General features: G+C 40.7%; 1 protein-coding gene across 6 annotated transcripts in view; it reads left to right on the forward strand.

The window, feature by feature from the left end:
- Window positions 1-21,891, forward strand: part of KDM4C (lysine demethylase 4C) — a 413,873-nt gene that overhangs the window by 24,434 nt on the left and 367,548 nt on the right. For all 6 annotated transcript variants that reach the window (XR_008315399.1, XM_053291934.1, XM_053291925.1 and 3 more), the window contains exons 3-4: window positions 19,829-20,004; window positions 21,760-21,874. Coding sequence is in view for 5 of the 6 variants with exons in the window: in XM_053291934.1 (XP_053147909.1) it covers window positions 19,829-20,004; window positions 21,760-21,874 (291 nt within the window). In the remaining variant the exon portion in view is untranslated. The remainder of the gene's footprint in view (window positions 1-19,828; window positions 20,005-21,759; window positions 21,875-21,891) is intronic.

Here is a 21,891-nt window from a genome sequence, read left to right on the forward strand (position 1 = left end):
ATCCGTTGCAGTCACAAGACCCTCCCACCAGCCCCGCTGAAGTATGCAAAGTGAAAAAATGTATGTTTACAAGAAGAAAAAGTGCTGCTTACCTTATCAAACTGTGAACTAGATCCATATGTTGATTGAATCCAAATGTCGGTCCTTCAGGAACTGAGGAGTAAACGCTAGCCCGCCCAAACTAAGAAAATGCATCATGGGCAGAGGCAGGGCTAAGTGTTTCGAGGAGCTAGTAAGTTCTGCCTGAATGGTCCCTTGCAGGTGCAGAACCCACTCTTAGGACTGCAATGGATCACTTCCAGATCAATAGTTACAGGTGAGCAACCTGGTTTTTTGTTTGGCCCAAAGGTGGTATATAAAAACAAAACTCCACAAGGTGACTAAGAAATCCAGTATTAAAAACAATTAAAAAAAATACATAAACAACGTAACTACTTCATTAGCAACAGTAAACAAACCAATAATGAAGAGTGAGCAAAGAACAACATAGTAGAAGAACTTTATATCCCACCATAAATCAACAGGGTGGCTTAAAGAACCCCTGAAGGAAGGGGTCCAAACTTTAAGAAAAAATTAGTGGCCAAGACCCTTCCCTCTCCCATGCAATCTTATGCACACTCACTGGGAAGTAAGTCACATTTTGATTCAGGCAGGTCTGGTAGTGTGGGGTTTAGTTCTTGGTAACTATACATAGGATAATGTCTTTCTTTCTTTCTTTCTTTCTTTCTTTCTTTCTTTCTTTCTTTCTTTCTTTCTTTCTTTCTTTCTTTCTTTGATTCATATACCTCCCTTCCAAAAATGGCTCAGGGCAATCTACTTCAAAACAAAAACAATAAAATCAATTAATTAAAATCAAAACTAAATCATTAAAATCATTTAAGCATTAAAATCATTAACATTAAAATCATTTAAAACCATAAATCTAATTAAAAGCCTGGGTGAACAAATGTATCTACAGTGCCTTTTAAAAAGTTGCCAGAGATGGCAACATTTCAACAGGGAGCTCATTCCAAAGTCCAGGGGCAGCAATGGAGAAGGCCTGTTCCTGAGTAGCCACCAAATGAGTTGGCGGCAACTGCAGACGAACCTCCCCAGATGATCTTAACAGGCGGTGGGGCTCATGGTGAAGAAGACATTCTCTTACCAGGAACCTAATCTACCCAGGACCTACCTATTGAACTCTGTCTCGCAAAACCGCATGTGTATTTAGATATTTGGATTGGAATTTGTGTTGCTTATTACAATCACACAAGAGCAGATATTCACTTAACATGAGTGCTGGGAACATTCCCTGGAACAGAAGGGGAGGTACTAATATTCCCTATGTGATGAAACACATCTCCATCTTAGCTTAAGAATACCTGATACTTCTATTCCACCCTGAGTACTCTGAAGGGGAGACAAGCCTTCCTTTTTGTTACTGAATGAGGACAATCCTTGCTATTGTCACTGGACAGAGCCATCAAGCTAGTCCTAAACTCTTTTTCCCAATAGGTGACCAGCTCAAACCACATGCTTTTAGACATGTAAGTTCTGACCCGTTAAGGAAGAGCAGCCTACAGTTTAGAGGGAAAACTTCAACCTTGGCTTATCCTAAGGCCCGTGTTGCATCAGAGATGCGCTGGCCCTTTCCATCGGAACCCAGAGCTGTCCATCTCTGGAAGAGTGGGAAAGCCTTCCCGCTCTTAAATCACTATAAAATAGGGGCCCAGTTGCCCACCATTTTGTCACCAGTCATGAATTGCCAGCAACCAGGCACCATGTCACCAGCTGCTGCTAATGTCCAGAAAGGGAGAAGCTGTAGAGATTAATGCTCTCTCAGCCAGGGACCTGCCTATGACTAGACGAAGGTCAGTGCTAGTTAATGTGTTCTATTTTTTCCGAATTGCTGTGTGCCTTTCTTTGCTCCCAATTTCCCCTGTTTCCCCCAATTCCTTTTTATGTGTGCAACCCTTATTTCTTAATAAATTTCATATACTTAGAAGTGCCTTCAATCTGGTTTAAAAGGTTCTGGAGGGTTACTTGTAAAACTCTTCCCCATGCTCCTCATAGGATCATGTGCTGCTGATGAGTTGGTTTCAGATTAGTATACTGCTTGTCTAGAGCTGGGTTGTATGAACTCCGGCCGTAGAGTGTCTGTAAGTCCTAAGACCAATAGTTCTAGGTTGCGGAAGCAGTGTCTAAGCCGGGTCAGTGGCTTTAGATCAACTGGTGACAGCCTACCTCGAAGGAGCGGCATGCTATTAAAATTAGGATCAGAGCAATCTCTCTACTGAGGATAGATCCTAGGAAAGCATAGAGTAACTCCCATCTGGTCAAACGGTACAATAAAAGAATAAGAAATAAATGGTCATTTTCCCAAAAACGGTCTGTCTATGCAAGCCTTAATACATCATTTACCAATTAATTCTTGCCACTTCTGCATCTTCTGGTAGTTTTACTTGATATCCAAGTGCTTTTTTCATTTTTGTAACTTGTGGCAGGTCTCCTCCTACTGGAAAGAAGTCACAAGTAGTTTTTGTTTACTTATCTGCCTTACAAATCTGAGTCCCTGTTGCAGGTGTGAGGCCTAGAAGTACTTTAATTAATTAATTAATTAATTTGAAGCATTTAATATACCACCCACTCCAAAGACTCTGGGTTCACTCCAGACTCTGGGTTCACTCCAAAGACAATGGCATGTAAATAGATAATGGAAAGAAAATAAAGTAAACTACAGGGCAAATGCCTGGCGGAAAAGAAAGGTCTTCAGTAAGGATTTAAAGACCGGTAAAGAGGGGGCTAGACAAATCTGAAGGGGAAGAGAATTCCAAAGAAGTGGAGTAGCAACAACCGAAAAAGCCCTTTCACTGGTCCTAGAACTCCCAACCTCTTGAAAATTAGGAACCAACAAAAGAGCCATCTGAAATGATCTAACAGGATGGGATGTAACTGGATGGGAGAGGCAATTCTGTAGGTAAACAGGTACCAAGCCCTGCAAGGCTTTGAAGATAAGAACCAGGACTTTAAATTGAATCCGGAAGCGAATGGGTAACCAGTGCAGCGACTGCAGGAGAAGTGTTACCCTATCATATCTTTTGGTATCCATAAGTAGGTGAACCGCTGCATTCTGGACCAACTGAAGCTTCCTGATCGTCTTCAAAGGTAACATGTGGAGCTCCCTTCACCTGCACTGATTCTTTATTCTCTTCAGCAGAAAGGACAGCTCTTTGAAAACAAAGGGATGAAAGTGCATCTTCCTTGGGGATTTTAAAAAAAAGAGTTAGATTTAGATCAGTACTTTGAAAGGCTGGCACTGTGTGTGTGTGTGTGCGCGCGCGTGTGTGCGCGCTTGTAACAGCTCTCCTGTGGTATGGTTTTGCACACTGGAGATTTCTGTAGTATAGCATGCAGGTGTTTTTTGGAAGGGTGCAACAGGATACTGCTAATGAGATCTCAACTGTTTAGCTACAGTAACAACCAAACAAAATGGATGAAATAAGACTGCCTGAGACAATATCGCTTCAGGTTTATGACCTAAGAATCATACAGCTTCTCTGCAGTATTTGTAACATTTACTTTCACAATTTACTAAAACAATAGTAAGATATTGACTATTCACATATTGAAGATAATTGAATGTTCACAGCTATGTTGTGATAATAAAGACAACCTAATGCAATAATGATGGATTTGTTCTTTGTCTGTAGTCATACCAGCCCTAAATCCCTCCATCCCTAGAAGAAAATTCAGAAAGACCACATCATATAGCATTTCCTAGATTTGATGCAGAATGAGTGATAAGTTGCGATTGTAAGTGGGCTTGTTAAACTTGGAGACTTGTGGCTGGATCTAGATTTTCAAATTTTGGTTGAAATTGATCTGTTTTCCTTTTGGCTTAGCTCCCTTAGTCTTTAATACCTCTCTGGATACATTTAATCACTGAAAAGTCAAAATTATATGGGCTGTCAATAGAATATCTACTCCCCCTGGGCTATGTTATTGCCAAGGTGATCCTTAAGTAGCACATTATCAATATAGAACAGCAGACAGATCTAAGTTGGGCATTGAAATATGCTTGGTATGGAGCTGTTAAGTCCTTCCAAAAACCATCTTGCAGAGACCACATTACTCCTCTGCTGATGGAGCTTCACTGACTGCCAATAGGTTTCCAGACAAAATACAAAATGCTAGCTCTAAACAGCTTAGGCCCTGGGTATTTAAGAGAGCGTCTTCTTCACTATGAGCCACACCGCTCATTGAGGTCATCTGAGGAGGTCCGTCTCCAGTTACCACTAATTCATCTGGTGGCTACACAGAGACAGGCCTTCTTGGTCACTGCCCCGAGATTGTGGAATGTGCTCCCTGCTGAGATATGATCCTCTCCATCTCTGGCAATTTAAAAAAAAAATCTGAAAACCCATCTTTTCATCCAAGCTTTCCCAGCTTTTTAAAATTGTTTATTTTATTTTATTTTATGGCTGATTTTAAATTGTTGCATTGTGTTAACTTTTTATATGGGTTTTAATTGTTTTATGTTAACCACCCAGAGACAAATAAATAAATATTAAACAAACAATAGGACCATAAAAATACAGAGCAGCAGCAACAAAAACACTCACACAAAAGCCTGGTAAAAAGCCAAGATTTCACCTGCTTTCTAAAAACTGTGATGGAGCAGATGCCCACCAGGAAAGCATTCCAAGGTCAGAGAGCAATAATTGAGAAGTCCCTGTCCTATGTGCATGACATCCAATCCTCCCTCATTGTTGGCACATGGAGCACAGCCCCCTCTGATGACCTCATCAAGCGGGCACAAACCCCTGGGAGCAGACAGTCTCCCAGGTATCCAGGGCCCTAACCATTAAGGGCTTTCGAGGTTAAAAACTAACACCTTGAATTGGACCTGGAAACAAGGTGGCAGCCAATGTAGCTCTGTCAAAATAGGTGTAATATGATCCCAGCAGGCAGCTCCGGAATAAACCCTAGCTGCCATGATTTGCACTAGCGGCAGTTTCTGCATATTCTTTAAGGGCAGCCCCACATAGAGTATGTTACAGTAATCCAGCCATGATGTGACTAAGGTGTGGGTAACTGTGTCCAGATCTGCCTTTTTGAGAAAGGGACACAGCTGGTGCACTTTGTGCTAGCCAAAGCTGAGCAAAGGCACCCCTTGCCACTGCCTCCACTTGAACTTGCCAAAGCAGGGCTGGGTTCAGCAATACCCTCAAGGTGTGCACCTGTTCTTTCAAGGGGACTGCAGCTCCATCCAGAACTGGTCAGGTTCCCTCATCCCGATTGGCTGTCCTACTGACAATACCTCCATCTTGCCCAGATTTAATTTCAGTCATCCACATCCGACCCATCACTGCCTCCAGCCCCCAACTCAGGACATTCACTTCCTCCCTCAGATCAGGTAATAAGGAGAGAGAGAGAGAGAGAGCCGAGTGTCATCTGCAAGCTGCTGACAACTCTTTGCAAGTCCCCAAATGATCTCTCCCAGCAGTTTCATGTAGATGTTAAATAGCATTGGGGGACAAAACTGAACCCCATGGGACCCCACAGGCCATTGGTCAAGGAGCTAAGCATTAGTCGTCCCCCCCACCAACTTCTGGACCCCCCCAAGAAAGGACCAAAGCCACTCCAAAGAACCTCCAATCCCTATACTCAAGGCAGTCCAGAAGGCTACCATGGTTGATGGTATTGAATGCCACTGAGAGGTCCAGCAGAACCAACAGGGATGCACTCCCCCTGTCAAGCTCCCGTCATAGGTCATCCACTAGTGTGACCAAGCCAGTTTCAGTCCCATATTCTGAAATGAAGCCAGACTGAAAGGGTCTCTATAATCCAGTTCATCCAAGATCCTCTGCAGCTGGGATGCCACCACACACTCTATTATGTTGCCCAAGAAGAAAAGGTTAGAAACAGGTCTATAGTTGTCCAGGTTAGAGGGATCAAACGAGAGCTTTTTAAATAATGGTCTTACCATTGCCTCCTTGAGGCATGGTGCTATATTTTCCTCCTGTAATGAAGCATTGATTATAACCCACAACCATCTGCCTGTACCCTCCCTGGCAGGTTTTATTATCCATGAAAGGCAAGGGCCAGGAGCGCACGAAAGTGGGGCTGCTTCCAAAAGCAGCATTCCCACATTGAGATCCCCCAATTCCTCTGCTGTTTTGTAGCAGTGCTTTCCCCTTTTTATATTGAGGGGTGTGTGGCCAAGATGGTGTCAAGCTAGCAGCACAATCCATGAGCTCCTGCCTTAAAATTGGACTTCTTCCCTATTGGGGCTGAAATCTATTGGACTTCTTCCCTATTGGGGCTGAACACACAAACCTCAACTATGACAAACCAAAGGAAGAAAAGAAACAGGAATAGTGCAAACAGTCACCATTCAGCCAAGGGGAAGCAGATGAAAATAGACTCCTCCTTCCTCACCAACAAAATGAGTGGAACTGTGAGTATATCTTTTGCAGTCCCTACTAAGAACAGATTTACAGCCATGGGCACAGAGAACCCTACCTCATCCTCTAAGGAGCTTGCTGACAGGGATACTGCATTATGCCAGGCATCTCCATTGCCATCTAAGAACTCTGGCCCAGAAAACTGCCTGGAGCAGAGAGACAGGAGGACCAAGAGAGCCAGAGACATCCTCCAACAACCCCAAGAGCCCTTTTCAGAATATTTGGACTCTGCCTGCCTCCTAACTGCAGAAACTGTCATTCAAATTTTGGAGCACCTAGACAATACTTCAGCAGAGGTTGATAAACTCAGGCATGCCTTTGATGCGTTTGTAACCCATAAAACAGCTCCCAGCAGCAGCTCCTTCAGCTCCTGATGGGACATCTGCCAAAACTTCACACAAGACACCTGCATCATGTGTACTTCAAATCACTCCAGGTGGTGCTACAGATAGCAATTAATTATGCTAATATTAGGAGATGGTAATCTGGAAAAATAATAACAAACGCCCTGAGTCTGCAAATCTGGGGTGACGGTTTAGAAGTAGACCTGGACTCATTTCAATTCCTGCCTAGCTGTCCAGAGACAAAGATAATTCTGTTCACCTTTTAGACTTCCACAAGCTCATCTGGATTGGTGGGAGTGGGGGATCTTTTCCATAAATACCATATAAGAACCACCAGAGTGTTTAAAAAGACTGCACCATATTGCCTCTAATTACAGGGAAAGTTAGGAGCAAAACTATTCTCTCAGAAAATGACCTTGTAGATAATGTCTCCAAGGAAACGAGCTCAGTCCTTAGTAAACAACTCAAAATGGCCTCTCTGAGTTCTAGTGGTCAAGCAGATTAAACCCTTGTGGCCTGGAGAGAATGAAGATTACAGGTCTCTATAGACATAGGCCTTGCTTAATTTAGACTACTTGCATCTCTTCAAAACCAAGCACAACCATTGACAACTCTTCTCTCCCTCTCAGACTAAACTTTCAGAGAGAATATGGATACCTACCCTCTTGCTATTCCAGAAGGGCTCAACATTTCTACTGTTGAGGCCATCATCAATTCATGCTCCAAGGCTACCATCATACCTAGGCCAAAGAGGAAATTGTCAGTTCACTTCTCCAACTTTAATTCTGATACTAATTCCAATTCTGACTCAGAGGCCGGTGACAGTGACTATCACTGAGATCACTGAGCCTCCTCCACTGCAGTGCCAGCCAATCAGAGGAGTGGGGTAGACTCTGAGCTTGCCCAGTCCCGGCTTATAATACTCAGCCTTTTGGCTAAGATCAAGTGTGTAGAGTGTAATACTTCCATGCACTCTCCTTTTCAATGCTGAAGAGCCCCTGTTAGATTACAAATAGACTGCAACCCTAAAAGAAGGGGCACCTACATCATCTGCACCACCTCAAGAGCTGCAGTTGCCACATGCAAGCTCCAGGGGATCAGGGGACTGGGATTCAAGTCCACCATGTCCCCCACTGCTACAACACACAGATACAGTAGCTCCAAAGAAAGGAGCCATCACACAATCCCAAAATGCAACCCATGGGAGCTCACTGGTGTCACACACATCAGAAACTCCCCATAATAATCCCACAGCAATACCAATGATGGGGCTGTATGCCCATCACTACCCCCAGAGCTACAGCTGCCCAATGTGCCCCCGGAAGCACCGGTGGAGCCACAAGAGCATTGTCTGATCCTATGGAGTACTGTCTGAGCCAACTGCATCAGAAACTACCCACTCTGATTCTGTAGCCCTGTGCACTCAACCTATCACTCCTCACCATCCTGGGAACCTCTTCATGCTAGTAAAACGATAGATAGATGCTACAAAGACCAGCATAAGGTCTCCCTCCTGACCTGGAATGCGGCAGGTTGACTCTCCAGCTTGAGGGACGTATCCTTCATAGACTTAATCTCCAAACATGACATCATAATGGTGCATAAAAACTGGATATCTGAAGACCTTGCACGCAGTGGCTTCAGCACATATTCAGGAGCATGAGCCAGCACGGGAAAGAGCAGACCAGGAACTGGGAATGCTAATTTCTACCATACTGCATGCTATGTCAGTATGACTTTCCTCATTTAAACAACATGCCATGGTTGTAACAATCCACTTGAGACATTGTTCCCTGCTAGTAATTAACATTTTCCTACCTCCACCAAGGCATGAATCCCAGGTCAGGAAACTTGTTTGAACTGGAAAGCGATTTAACTGTCCACCTCTCTAGCTTCCCCAATGTGTTTGCAGTGGTAGACGGTGATCTTAATGCCAGATTAGGCTCTGGCAACAATACTCTGTTCACATGCTATCAGTGCTGCCCACCTAACCCTGAAGCAGATGCTTTCCTTCTCACACTATGCAAAGGACAAGAAGCCAAACTATGCAGGACTCTGGCCCAAATGGCTAACAGACCTAACCTCTACATCTTTAATGATTCCCTCGAAAATGACTACCCCACCGAATTCACCTCCTGGTCTAGGACCAAAATGAGTGTCATTGTCTATGCAATTGTCTCCAGAAACCGGTTTCAATTTGCAGAATGCTTTGAGGTCATCCCCCAGTTTGACAGTGATCACTTCCCAGTCTTCCTACATCTAAAACCCTTTGTCCAGCAGCCCCATGCTGAGGCACTATATCAACAACAAATTCTACCAGTGGGAAGAGCCTGAATGGTTCCCCCCAACTGGACAAAGCAATGACAGAACTCATCTCATAACATTTTCAATGCATCCACCTTTCCCTGCACTCTGTAGAAATCTCCACCTCAATCATAGAGGACTACAGCAACCTAGTGTAGGAACTAAAAAAGCATTTAACTCATCAAGTCCACATTCCTAAGAGCAGGTACCCTGCTCAGGTACCTGCTGTGTCTCCAATTCCAGATACCCTGCTGTGTCTCCAATACCAGTCTATGACTGGAGGCAAGCCTGCTGAAAGTGAGGCCAGAGTATGGCTGTCCATACTCAATTTTTGGCTAAGACTATCCTTCCCAATGGGGCTAGCCTCCTTTGGAAACTTTTGTTGAAAGGCGGTATATAAATAGTTGTTGCTGTTAAAGGTGGAGAATGGATACCAATCCACCTGGAAGCGAACCCTGCTGGCAAAACTAATGTCACTTGGACTCTTCCCCCCCCCCCTTCAACTACTTCCTCTGGGTTATGAGCAGGCTAGGACACTTCTTAAACAGCGCATAATTGTCGCAGAGCACCAAACTGACTGGGACATAGCCCCAAACCTCCCCATCTTTGAAAGCCTAAGGTACATAGTGTTACTTGCTATATATCTTAAGCCTCTGGAGGTCCCTAACCACATAATTGCTTTCACCTTGGCCCACTGCAGCACCCTCCTTTCAGCCATGTTAGATGGAAGATATAGAAAGATCCCCTTCCTGGAATGCTTGTGCCCCTGCGATGCTTGGCAAGTTGAAACCACAGAGCATGTCCTCCTTTACTGCTTTTTAAAATAGAAACATCCACAATACTTCCATCCTCCCACTAATTACAAGGTTGCCAGGTTGTACAGGCCAGTTCTACTTATCATTACTACTCTCTGACTGCAGTCGTCTCTTAACACACAGTGTTGGCAACTTCTGCATGGCAGCATACAGAATTGGTTGGGACCTGACTGCCGAAAAGAGTTATTCAGGCCTGACACAGCTCATGCCTCTGATCTCCTGGTTACCAGTTGTACAGTTCTTATCTTAATTTTAACTTAAAATTTAATCCTAATCTTAACTAATATTAGGTTGTGGGTTTTTTTTTTAAAAAGTTCTTTATTTACAGCAATACTCTGACTTTTATAGCACCTTCAAACTGTCTTCATAAAGATTGACTGTTTTAAATAATATAGCTATTGATCTCTTAGCTTCTATGTTTTAACTTCTATGTTTTATCTTACCACATTTTAAAATTTTAACTAATTGCATAGCTTTTAATAGTTCTTTTTATTATTATTATTTTGGAACAGTTTTACATTCATTAATTCAGTTCAATACAAATTAATATAGCATATTTACAATACAAACAAACAATATTATCTACATATCATAATAGTCATGATTTTTACACTTCATGAATAGGATCAGAATTATCTCAATTACAAAATATAATAAATATTTTCCCTCAAATATGACAAAATTGTGATTCTTTTATCTGATTTTTCATTATCTTTACTTTGAATTGTTTTTGTAAAATTGCCAATGACCATACCTTGTTATACCATCTCTCCACATTTTAATTATCCAACAGTTTCCATTGCTGTGCCATAATTGCTTTAGCAGCCAGGAATAAGAATTTTTAATCTTTAATTTTAAACTAATCTTTAATTAATTTTTAATTTCTATAGATGTCTCTTATTCTATAAACATCTCTTTCCTTCAACAGCCTCAAATAAGCCAATCCATAGTTGTCTACCCCAGTATCCAGACATGTTAATAGAGGTGTTAATGGAGAAATATCTCATATCAATAATGCAATTTTTTTCTTTCTATATCTGGAGCATATTTCTAGTGAATACATTTTTAATTTTCTTAATGTCTGAATTTACTTGGGTGAAAAATTATTTGTCTTAAAACTTCTGCTGATTCCTGTGGTGTCTTCTATTTGTGTCTACTGCTTTGATACATCATCCATTATGAATGCAATCATATGACTTAATTGGGCAGCTTGATAGTAAAGTTTTAGATTTGGAAGTCCCCAACCAGCTTGTTTTTGAGGTCTATATATTTTCTTTCTTTCTTTCTTTCTTTCTTTCTTTCTTTCTTCTCTCTCTCTCTCTTTTGTATTAAAGCAAAACCTTTCAAGTTTGTTTTGCCATAACCTTAATACTTTCTCTGGGACTTCCACTGGAAGTGATTGAAATAAATAGTTAAGTTTTGGAAGAACTTTCATTTTTACAACTGCTGTTCTTCCCAGTATATTAAGATTTAATTTTTTCCTGTGATTCATATCCATATTTAATTTTTTCCAAACTGGCCGAAAACTACTATTAATAAATTTATTAATATTTTTAGTCACATTCATTCCTAAATACTTAATCGATTTATACATTATTGGAATCCCTAGATCACTAGAAACTTTCTTTTGTATAGTATGGGGTGTGTGGAAAAACATCAATTGAGTTTTATTGAAATTAACAGTTAACCCTGATACCTATGCAGATTCATATAATTCTTTCTTTAATTATTCACTAGACTGTCTAGGTTCTGCAAGAGTTAATACCATATCATCAGCAAATCAGTTTAATAAATATGTGTTTCCTAATTTAAATCCTTTAATTTGATTATTTGCTCGCATAGCTGTTGCTAACAATTCTAGTGCCAAATTAAATAATAAGGGTGATGGGACATCCTTGTTTTGTACCATTAGACATTGAAAACCACTCAGAATCAAAGTTATTAATTCTAATTTGGCCTTTAGTTGGCCCATAAATCTGATCAATCATATTATTAAAAAAATGAGCAAAATTTAAATTTCTTTAAAACTTATTTTGTTGTTGTTAAAAACTCTCTAGACAATCAAAAGCTTTAAATATATCTACAGAACATATTAGTAGAGAGGTTGACTTCGCTTTAGATGCATATATAATATTTAATAACGTTCTGATAGAATTAAATATATTTCTCCTAGGAATAAATCCAGATTGATCTCAAGGAACAATTTTGTTAATAATTAATTTAAGTTGGATTGCCAGTAACTTACTGTATAATTTATAATCAACAATGAGTAACAAAATTGGGCTATAAGAGCTAACCTCCTGTAAATCTCTACCTAGTTTGAGATTTAATGTTATTTTTGAGTCGTATAATGAGGATGGGAGACAAGCTCCCTGATGTAGAGCATTAATTAATATTACCAATTCAGGTATAACTAGCTGGGCCAGGCGCAGAGCATTTGAGCCTCCAGCAGGCCCAGCCACCACCGCTGTTTTCCTCCCCAACCCCGACCAGCATGCCTGGCTTTCTGGCCGGCCACTCCCCCCGCCTGCTTCTCACCCCCCTCCCCACATTTTCTGACGGGCCGGCTGGCTAGCCCGCTTGTTCTCTCCCCCCCCTTTATGGTTGCAGTCTGGCCGGAAAGCCGGCCTGCCACCTTCTCCTGGCGGGCGGTGGGCTGAACTGGCCTGGCCCCAGCCCGGAGGAGGAGGCAGCGCCCCCACCTCTGGTCTCCTGCTCCTCCCAGCAGCCGGGCCAAGTTGGCCCGCTGCCGCCACCTCCGGCCAAGCCAGCGCCAAACTGGCCCACCACCTCCTCTCTGCAGGTGGCTGGGCCAGTTCGGCTCGCCGCCTCCTTCGGCGGCTGGGCCAGGGCCAGGCCGGCCTGCTGCCTCCGCTGCCCTGCTCCTCCTTCCAGTGGTGGAGCCAGGTAAGCCCACTACTGTCTCCTCCGGTCCAGGGCCAGGCTGGCCCGCTGCCTCCTCTTCTGGGCCAGGCCAGCCCGCTGCCACTACCATTGTCTCCCATCCTGTCGCTATCTCCTAGGCAGCTGCTCCCGTGAGAGTTGCCACACATGGGATTAGTGACGGGTATGCCTAGGAGAAATAAATATATAGATAAATATATAGATAATTATATAGAACCTCTGCCTCAGAAAATGGTACATCTAGAATTTGAACATTCTCTGAAGATAATTGTGGAGAATTACACTGATCTAAGTAGTTAAGAATGTTACCTTGTGTTGGATTTTGAGAGTTCTATCATTGTTTAAAGAACTTAACAAATTGATCACTAATATATTTTGTGTTAGTGATGATTCATCCTTTATCATCTCTTATAACTTTTATAAACCTCTTCTCCTTAACGTTCTTTAATTTATGAGCTAACAATTTTGTATTTTTATTATCATATTCATAATAATTTTGTTTTAAATAAATAAGTTGAGTAGAAATTCTTGTCGTTTCTAGAACCTCAAGCTGCTCCCTTTTCTTCTCTATTTGCTTATAGGTCTTCACCGACCCTGTTCTATTAAATATTGCCAATAAGTGTTTAATCTCCAACTGGAGCTTAGCACTCATTTGTGTTGATTGTTTTATAATCCTGCTCATCTGATTAATGCACTCCCCTCTAATAATAGCGTTCATCACATGCCACCTCATAGCTAATGTTGTATTCTCCATCATTTTCATTAATTTTTTTTTAATGTTTGGGTCAGTTGTTGCTTTGCCACCCATTCAACAAATAACCTAGATTTAAAACACCAAACCAGGGAGAACACATTTCCCTGCTCTAATTTAAATTTAAAGATCACTGGGGCATGGTCCGAGACAAGAATGGGTCCAATTTCTCCCATTTGAAATTGATTTAACAAAGTATTAGGCACCCATGTCTAACCTAGAATAAGATTGATGCCTTCCTGAAAAAAAGGTTAGACCCTTCTGAAAAAAAGATTTATATTTGCCAAATATCTATAAGTTCATACTTATGCATCAATCCTTGAAAAGTCAACAATAGTAAAGCTTGTTTTTTTATGTTGTATAGATATTGATTTATTTCCATTAGATGACTTTGTTGCATTGATATTGAAATCCGCCCCCCCCCACACACACTATATTAGTAGCAGCAAACCTTTTCATTTTCCTCATTGTTTTCTGAAGGAAGTCAATGTGTCTCTGATTCGGAACATAAATAGACACCCAAGTAATATCTTTATTATACAACTTTCCCTTTATAAAAATATATCTTCCATCCTTATCTTTCAGAAAATTTCCAATAACAAGATCAATATTGGCTTTAAATAGAATACCAACCCCTCATGCCTTATTTGTCCCTTGAGCAAAAAATTGTTTACCATAATATCTGTCAGCAATACTATCTATCTTAAAAGTCTCTTGTAAAAAAAAACCACAACTGGATTAAAGGATTTGATATATTTAGATATCCTAGCCCTTTTAATTGGATCCCCCAAGCCTCTTACATTTAGAGGAACTACCGTACACTCATCACCCATTTCTTATTCCTTACTCCTTGTTTTAAAATAATTATTTCATTTCCATGAACCAGTAATTCCAATACTCTCAAATCACCCATTTCTATCTTAGTATATCTATCTATAGAATATTAAAAATTGTATTTAACTGTTCCTTCTTAAAATATGCATTCCCCTTCCCTTAGACCCCCTCCCCGCAACCCCAATATGATTTTAGTATACTATAGTCACTGCCCTCACAGCCTTTATAGGCATTGATTGTTTCTAATTTATAATTTTATAGTTTTCATCTTTTGCTTCTGATGAGTTTTTATGTTTGCCTTATGCTGGTCAAAGATCATAATAAAGATATTGATTGATACTGAATCTGACCCTTGATCCATCTACCTCTATACTGTGTACACTGGCAGCAGCTTACCAGGTTTTTAGAAAGGGCTATCTGGAAATGCTAGGGATTGAATTAAGAACTTCCTGCATACAAGACATGTGCTTTGCCACTGAGTTATGGCCCTCCCTGTAAAAATGCACAGTATGATATGTCACAGGTTAAATATGTCTACATATTTTAAGAGGATCTGGGAATAACTTGGCTACACAGGGATGCCATTTCTGACAGCAGCTCCATGTCACTGGTAACATATTGTTCTGTGTTTATTATATATGTAGTTTTCTTAAGGCTTTATATCCTGCCTATCTTGTTAAAGAAGAATCCAAGCTAGCTAACATAGAACACATTAAATCACACAGCTATGAAAGCAATAAAAAATACTAAAATTCCAACGATAAAACCAGCATAACAGCAGCAGTAGCATAACACTTGATGTGGGGTGGGTGGGGGGAGGTAAATGTGTGTTTTAGTTGAGAAAATAAATGTACTTCATTTATTTCTACTTAAATCAGTAGTGGGTCACAGTATCAAAAGGTTTGAGAACTCCTGTTCTAGACTATATAACAGACTCAGACTACTGTGGGAAATCATTAAAATGTTTATACTTGGTTTGTTTTTTTGTCTGGAATGAAAACTGGATGCATGGTAGACCTTTGTGAGGCCATTGTATCATCTGAATTTTAGGCACATAGGTGTGTGTTTGGGGAGTTGCACATCTACCCTTTGAGGTTTTGAGGCCTGAATTTTTGCAGTGCTAAATTGCTTTGGTCTTAGAGGAGTGAGAGGGAAACAATATTTCCAATGGCCCATTAATGTTCTTCTAGTTGGAGTTCTCCTGTTTGAAACACTGAATCAAGCAGCAGCAACAGCAATCATTTGTGTGTGAGAGAGAAGACTGAGGAGTGGGGATGACTAGAAAGTTTATTTCCTTAAAGACTTAAGAGCCAGCATGGCATAGTGGTTAGAGTGTTGGACTAGGACCAGGAAGACCTGAGTTCAAATCCCCATTCAACCATGAAACTCACTGGATTACTCTGGGACAGTCATGTATCTCTCAGCCTAACCTACCTCACATGGTTGTTGTGAGGATAAACATAACCATGTACACTGCTCTGAGCTCCTCTGAGGAAAAGCGGGATATAAATGTAAGTATAAATAAAGGAAAGCAGATTTGCAAGTCAGTAAAACAAAACAAAACAAAACAAAACCACCCCACCCCACAACAACCTATGAATGGAGGGAGAAAGATTGTAAGGCAAGAACTAGAAGAAAAGTGCACTCAGGTGCAAGATGTAACAGGTCACGCAGCAGCCAACCCTCCCATGTGTCAGGAGTAACCGCTGATCTTCTGCAACATGGTCCATCTACATCTTTTCATCTTTCCACAATTTTCCCCCTTTCCATAATTAAGTTAAAAACCAAAAATATAATGAAAAAGAGGCTAGTGTTTCAGGAATTGGCAGGCAGATGGTGCAAGGAAGTTGTGTGATGTGCAAAATACCTGGACCTCCTGCAAGATCGCCCATAAGAATCAGTGGGTTATATTGGAATAAACCAACATCTGAAAATACCCAATATAGATATGAATGTTACTTACTAATTATGTAATAACTGTAATTTATAAGAATTTGGTGAAGTTGGCATTAGTTACCCCTTAATTAAAAAAAAACATATAGTGATCAGTCTTTGGATAGGTAACATCACTATCACCTCCTTGGTTGTTTATACATAATGAGACATCGAATTTAACCTATTACAACCTGTATTATACAGGAATTAAAATATAGGGTTAGATACTGGATCTTTTGACATATTTAACACCATGGCCACAAACCAAAGAATACACTACTTCCTATGCATGTTCCACAAGGATTTTAACTCTTTCTCTTGTCTCGAGGCAAGCTACTTTGAAACTCTTAAAAGTAGTCGGGAACATAGTATTAGGGTCCCTGTTCAAAGAAAATGAATGAAAACTCCAATTGGGCACTCTCAAGAAGCTTCCTTGGTTGTAGCCCCTGAGTTGTATCCTAAGCACTTGTAGTGTGAATGTAAAATTCTGCTCGTGCAAGGGGGAGGGGCAATCTCCTGTCCTGCTTTCTCAGATTCTTTCTTCCTGCTGCAAGCCCCTGTGCACATGCCATCCCACTATGGAGGATGCTCTCAATGCTCAGGAGCAGATCTTCAGGATGCACAGGGGACTGCAGAGGGAAGGGGAAACTGGTAATCACATGCTCTTGTGAGCTGATGTTTTTCCACCCATGCTACAAGCCCATATAGGATACAACCCAGCATCTTTAAACCATCAGCTTTTACTTATTTTTTTGTGACCTTTTAAGGACAAAATACGTCCAACATCTAACATGTGATTAAGAGATGGGCTTCTGCCTGGAAGTGCTTTTTTTCTCTTAAATAAGGCTAGTTCTGTTTGGCTTTGGCAAGGTTTGGTACTGTACATGCAGCGTGTTGGATAATACAAATCTACTGCTTAAGAGAGGGAGAGAATATGGAGAAAGAACAGAGGATATAGAGCAGATGCATTGAGTAAGGAAACTTAACTACAAATCCTTTTCTTTAAGTGCTTCCAGACAGAGAAAAGCTTCATTTAAAAACAAGGCCCCCCCCTTATTTATGCAGTCTACATACTACTCCATTGAGCTGTTTTGCAGTGCCATCTGCTGACCATTTGCTGCTAATCCATGATGAGCATAGACTCTTTTCAGGTTACCTTAAAAATACTTAAAAGATGGTTGCTTTGAAAGTCAGTCACTGTATTTGGAATCAGTTGAGTAAAATAGCAGCATGCAGACTATGACCCTGCAAGATGATACATGTAAGCCATCTTTCCTTGTTCCAACACCACAGGCAATCTTTTTGGTGGAGGTGGATTTAGCATGGTGGTAAGATTCTTCCTTCCCCCAGGGCCTTTCCCATACATCAGGCTTTACCGCAGGATTAAGAGGGGTGTAATACTATGAGTAATGAGGCATATAAGATATTTTGAATTTGCCCAAAAGCCCAACGCAAAAAGTGGAATTTTTAACCCAGACATATATCAGGCTAAGCTTCAATGTACAATGAAAAACCTGAATTGTGTGTGGAGTGTTCCCCGATAGCTAGCAGGGACTTCGATGTGAATCTGGATGATATGTGAACACACACCTGCCCTTCCAAAGCAAAACTGCTGTCAGGCAGGGCTCCAGGAGATGGGGAATTAATTTGTCTCTTTGATCAGCTTCAGTTTGTTGTCTGGCTTTGTTAATGGAGCTGCCCCAAGGTGATTGGTGAACACCCCAAAAATTGTATTTGGGCTCTGTGTGAGGAAATTAGCTCTGGATAGGACAGTTCCACTTCAGATTAAATTTACACAAAGTTGTGGACCCAGGAAATAACATGACTGAGGCAAGATTGAAGTTTCAAAAATCAAAAGAAGGGATCATTGACGAGAGGGGTACAGAAGAAATAAATGTGTGGCTAAAACAATCCTGTTAATGGTACGTTCGACTTCAAAGAGGCATCTTAGCTTAAAGTCCTAACTGTATGAAGTCCTAGAGAAAGAGGCTTAGAGAAGGAGACAACTGGATTTAAGAAAAAGGAGCAGGGATAGAGATGGACCCAGCAAGGGGCAAGCATTCATATTACCTAAGCTTCTACTGGCTCAGAAATCCCCTGGCTGACTGAACAACTGAGGAACCTCATTCCTCAGGGATAGCTTGGTCAGAAGCAGGGGTGAGAAGACTGGAGGTGTTAGGTGATAGAGAAGAATCCACGGGGGTGTCTCCTCCATGGAACCAGCTTCCTCCGATGATGAGGAAGACCGGGCAGATCAGCTTAGGCCAGGAAACAGATTTGGAAATTGGCACAAAAAGCTGGACACAGCCTGGTGTGATGGCGTGTGAGCAACAGATAGCCCAAAATGTTGGTAACTCCAATGTGTGTGTGTGTCGCCAAGGAGCACACTAGATCATGGAATTTTGGGATTGATATACCCAAGAACATGTCCTGGGACAACATTCCTGTTGCTCTCCTTCACTGAATAGGTGTGCTGGGTAGAACCTGCAAGGATTCTATTGTTTCTGTTTTCTCTTCCTGAATGTAACAATGTGTGAATGGCTGAGGCAAGCCAAGGCTGATTGTCATGAAAATAGAGTGCAAAGACATGAGAAGGGGAAGTCTGCATGGATGGAGGGTCCAATAATCCAATCAGTACTCTTAATGGGTACACCTCGAGGTACTTATCGCTGACTCAACCTCTTTTGTGAGGGGGGAAAGTTACCTCCATGAGCCATATCTACGACCTTCCTGCTGAGTTAATTGGTGCATTAGCTTGCTGCTATCCTTTACAAAAGGAAGGGAGACTGAGGCAGTTCATTCCGAGTGCAGAGTGACCATGACTGGAAGTTGCTTTAGTTAATTTCTGGTCCTACTTGGGGTATCCTAACGTAGGGAGGGTGTGCATTTGATCTCTCTCCAATTTGCTTGTTAGTAGCCAAATCTAGGTGCAGCTGGCCCACTGTCAACTAAGTGACTGTCCCCATGTGCCACAAGCTGAGGGCTCACAATCCCGCGAGACTCCTTAGCATTACAAGAGTGAGATCCCCAAGCCTGGAGGCTCAAACACAAGAGGTGGGGGGTGCTTCTGGGAGCCTATAGAAAAACAGTGCTACCAACAGCTTTATGAATGGAGGAGGGGAAAGGACAGTTAACTTTTTCTAGTTCCATGTTAAACAAAACCGGTTTTGTAGCTGAGCGTTCTCGCCCATATGTCTCTGTCTTGTTATCCTCTATCTTCTTTCCCCTGTCCCCTGGAGTGGATTTATATTGTACCTAGCTTCATCAAAGCTGAACAGAACTGCCTATATTTGACAAGAAAAAAGGTGGTTCTGATAGAAAGGCTGTCTCTAGATCACACATTTTAACATTGCTTGTAGTTTGGCCCTGATTATTTCAAGCCATCTTGCTGGACAGTTTGTAGAAGTTCATTGAATGTAATTTTTGCTCTTCATCTTTTAAAAACAAATCTGTGTTTCTTGCTGCTATTAGTGTGCTCTTCCTCCCAATTTCTAGGTGATTCCTCCTAAGGAGTGGAAGCCAAGGAAACGTTACGATGACATTGATGATCTGATGATTCCAGCTCCAATTCAACAGATGGTTACTGGTCAGTCAGGGCTGTTCACTCAATACAACATTCAGAAAAAACCAATGACTGTGAAGGAGTTTAGGCAACTTGCCAACAGTGACAAGTAAGTGTATTCATTCAGCATTTTGTCTGAGATGGAGATCTCATATTATGTAGCTATTGTTCTATTGCAATTCTGATTCTGTTACACTACCAATTTAAGATCCAGACTAGTGTTTAGTTTTTGTTCAAAGTAAATAACTGTAGCTTGCAGTTAGGATTTAGAGTAAAGGTTCTTATTTAAGAAAAACAAATTGATGTAATATTACTGCTTGCAAAGCATCATTACTTCACTACATCTTCCTTAATATGCAAAAACTTATATAAGTTGTTGCACATCAAGGGAGAAGCAGGAAATTAAGGATGATTGTGATGATGGAGGGTATATTGGATGAAATATGTACACAATGTCATGTATGTGAGAATAAAATAAATCACTAAATAGTTACTAAGAGGCAATTACATTCCTTACGTATGTTCACTCTCCATCTTTTAATAGGTTTTCTATGTAACATATTTAGGTTATTCTATTAAAAATATCTCTTTGTCAAAAGCAGTTTGTGTCTGATGTTGTACCTTAGAAATACCTTGGTACATATTCTCATATTATTAGTTCTTTGAAATAAAAAAAAAACTACATCAGATTATTTTATAGTTACTTTAGCATGATTAGTCAACCTCTTAACAATTTTAGAAATGTTGAGTTGGCTAGTAACTCAGCTCGTTTTCTGGTAAAGCAAAGCTAAGACCAATTTAAACAAAAATGAAATATGGTTGTAAACTGTCCAGAGATGGAAGTTTGGGGTGGTCTACAAACTTGATAGATAGATAAATAAATATGGATGATTCCAGTGTTTCTTTTAAAAGCAGTTTGGTTTTTTTGTTTGGTTTATATCCCACTGTATCTCATAGGCTCAGAGCAACTTACAGTATAATTCTATTCCCAAGTGGGGCTCACCATATTTTAAAAGTTCTGAACATGTGAATAATCTGACTAAGAGTACTACATTTATCTCTGCAAGCAAACATTGTAACTCTGGACAGTGGGGAGCCTGAACCTTTGAGCATGTCAACATGGTGCCATGGCTTCAGACTGTGCTCTTGGGATACTGTACTTGTGTACAACTTCTAGAGCTTTTATTATGTCTGAAGAGGTCAGAATTGTACATACATTCAATTTACCTTGTAAACAGGACACAGAAATATCAGATTCACAGTGAAATTCTGTGCATGTTTACTCAGAAATATCCCACAAAGGTCAATGGTATGTATTTGTATATAAGTGACTACAAGATTGCTGCTTAAATGAGATGGCCTAGATTATGGAAAATGGCATATGCTTTTGAAATAAGCTTTTGAGCATATTAATTTTCTCCATGCCTATCGTTTATGCCTGAAAAATGAATTATGCCAAAACCAAAACCCTTTTCCTATGTTGTTTTTGACACCTTGGTTTAATTTCAATGTAATTTTGCCTAGGAATACTACTAAATTAACTATGCTTCTGTTTGTACAGTATAGTGATGAAGTAGAAATAACAGAACATCAAGCCTAATATCTTGAAGAATCAGATCGGATCTTGTAGGAAGTGAATGTAAAATGGCAGTGGAGCCAGAAACTCTTGTTTTCAGTATGATTTATTTTGTGGGAAGATTCCCTTGCCCCATTCAAAACCACACATAAACTTCTTTGTTTACTCAGAAGTGACATAGATGTCTAGATGGTTCAAATAATCATTTATACAAAGCATATACCACTTAAATAGTATATAGATGTTGGTCATTTGCAGCGATTGTCTTGTCTTTTTCTTCCTCTACAGATATTGTACCCCAAGATATATTGACTATGAAGATCTGGAGCGTAAATACTGGAAAAATTTAACTTTTGTGGCACCAATCTATGGGGCAGATATTAATGGAAGCATATATGATGAAGTAGGTGGTCTGTTTGA

The sequence above is a fragment of the Hemicordylus capensis genome, chromosome 2 (genome assembly GCF_027244095.1).
Source record: "Hemicordylus capensis ecotype Gifberg chromosome 2, rHemCap1.1.pri, whole genome shotgun sequence".
In the NCBI taxonomy this organism is placed as follows: domain Eukaryota; kingdom Metazoa; phylum Chordata; class Lepidosauria; order Squamata; family Cordylidae; genus Hemicordylus; species Hemicordylus capensis.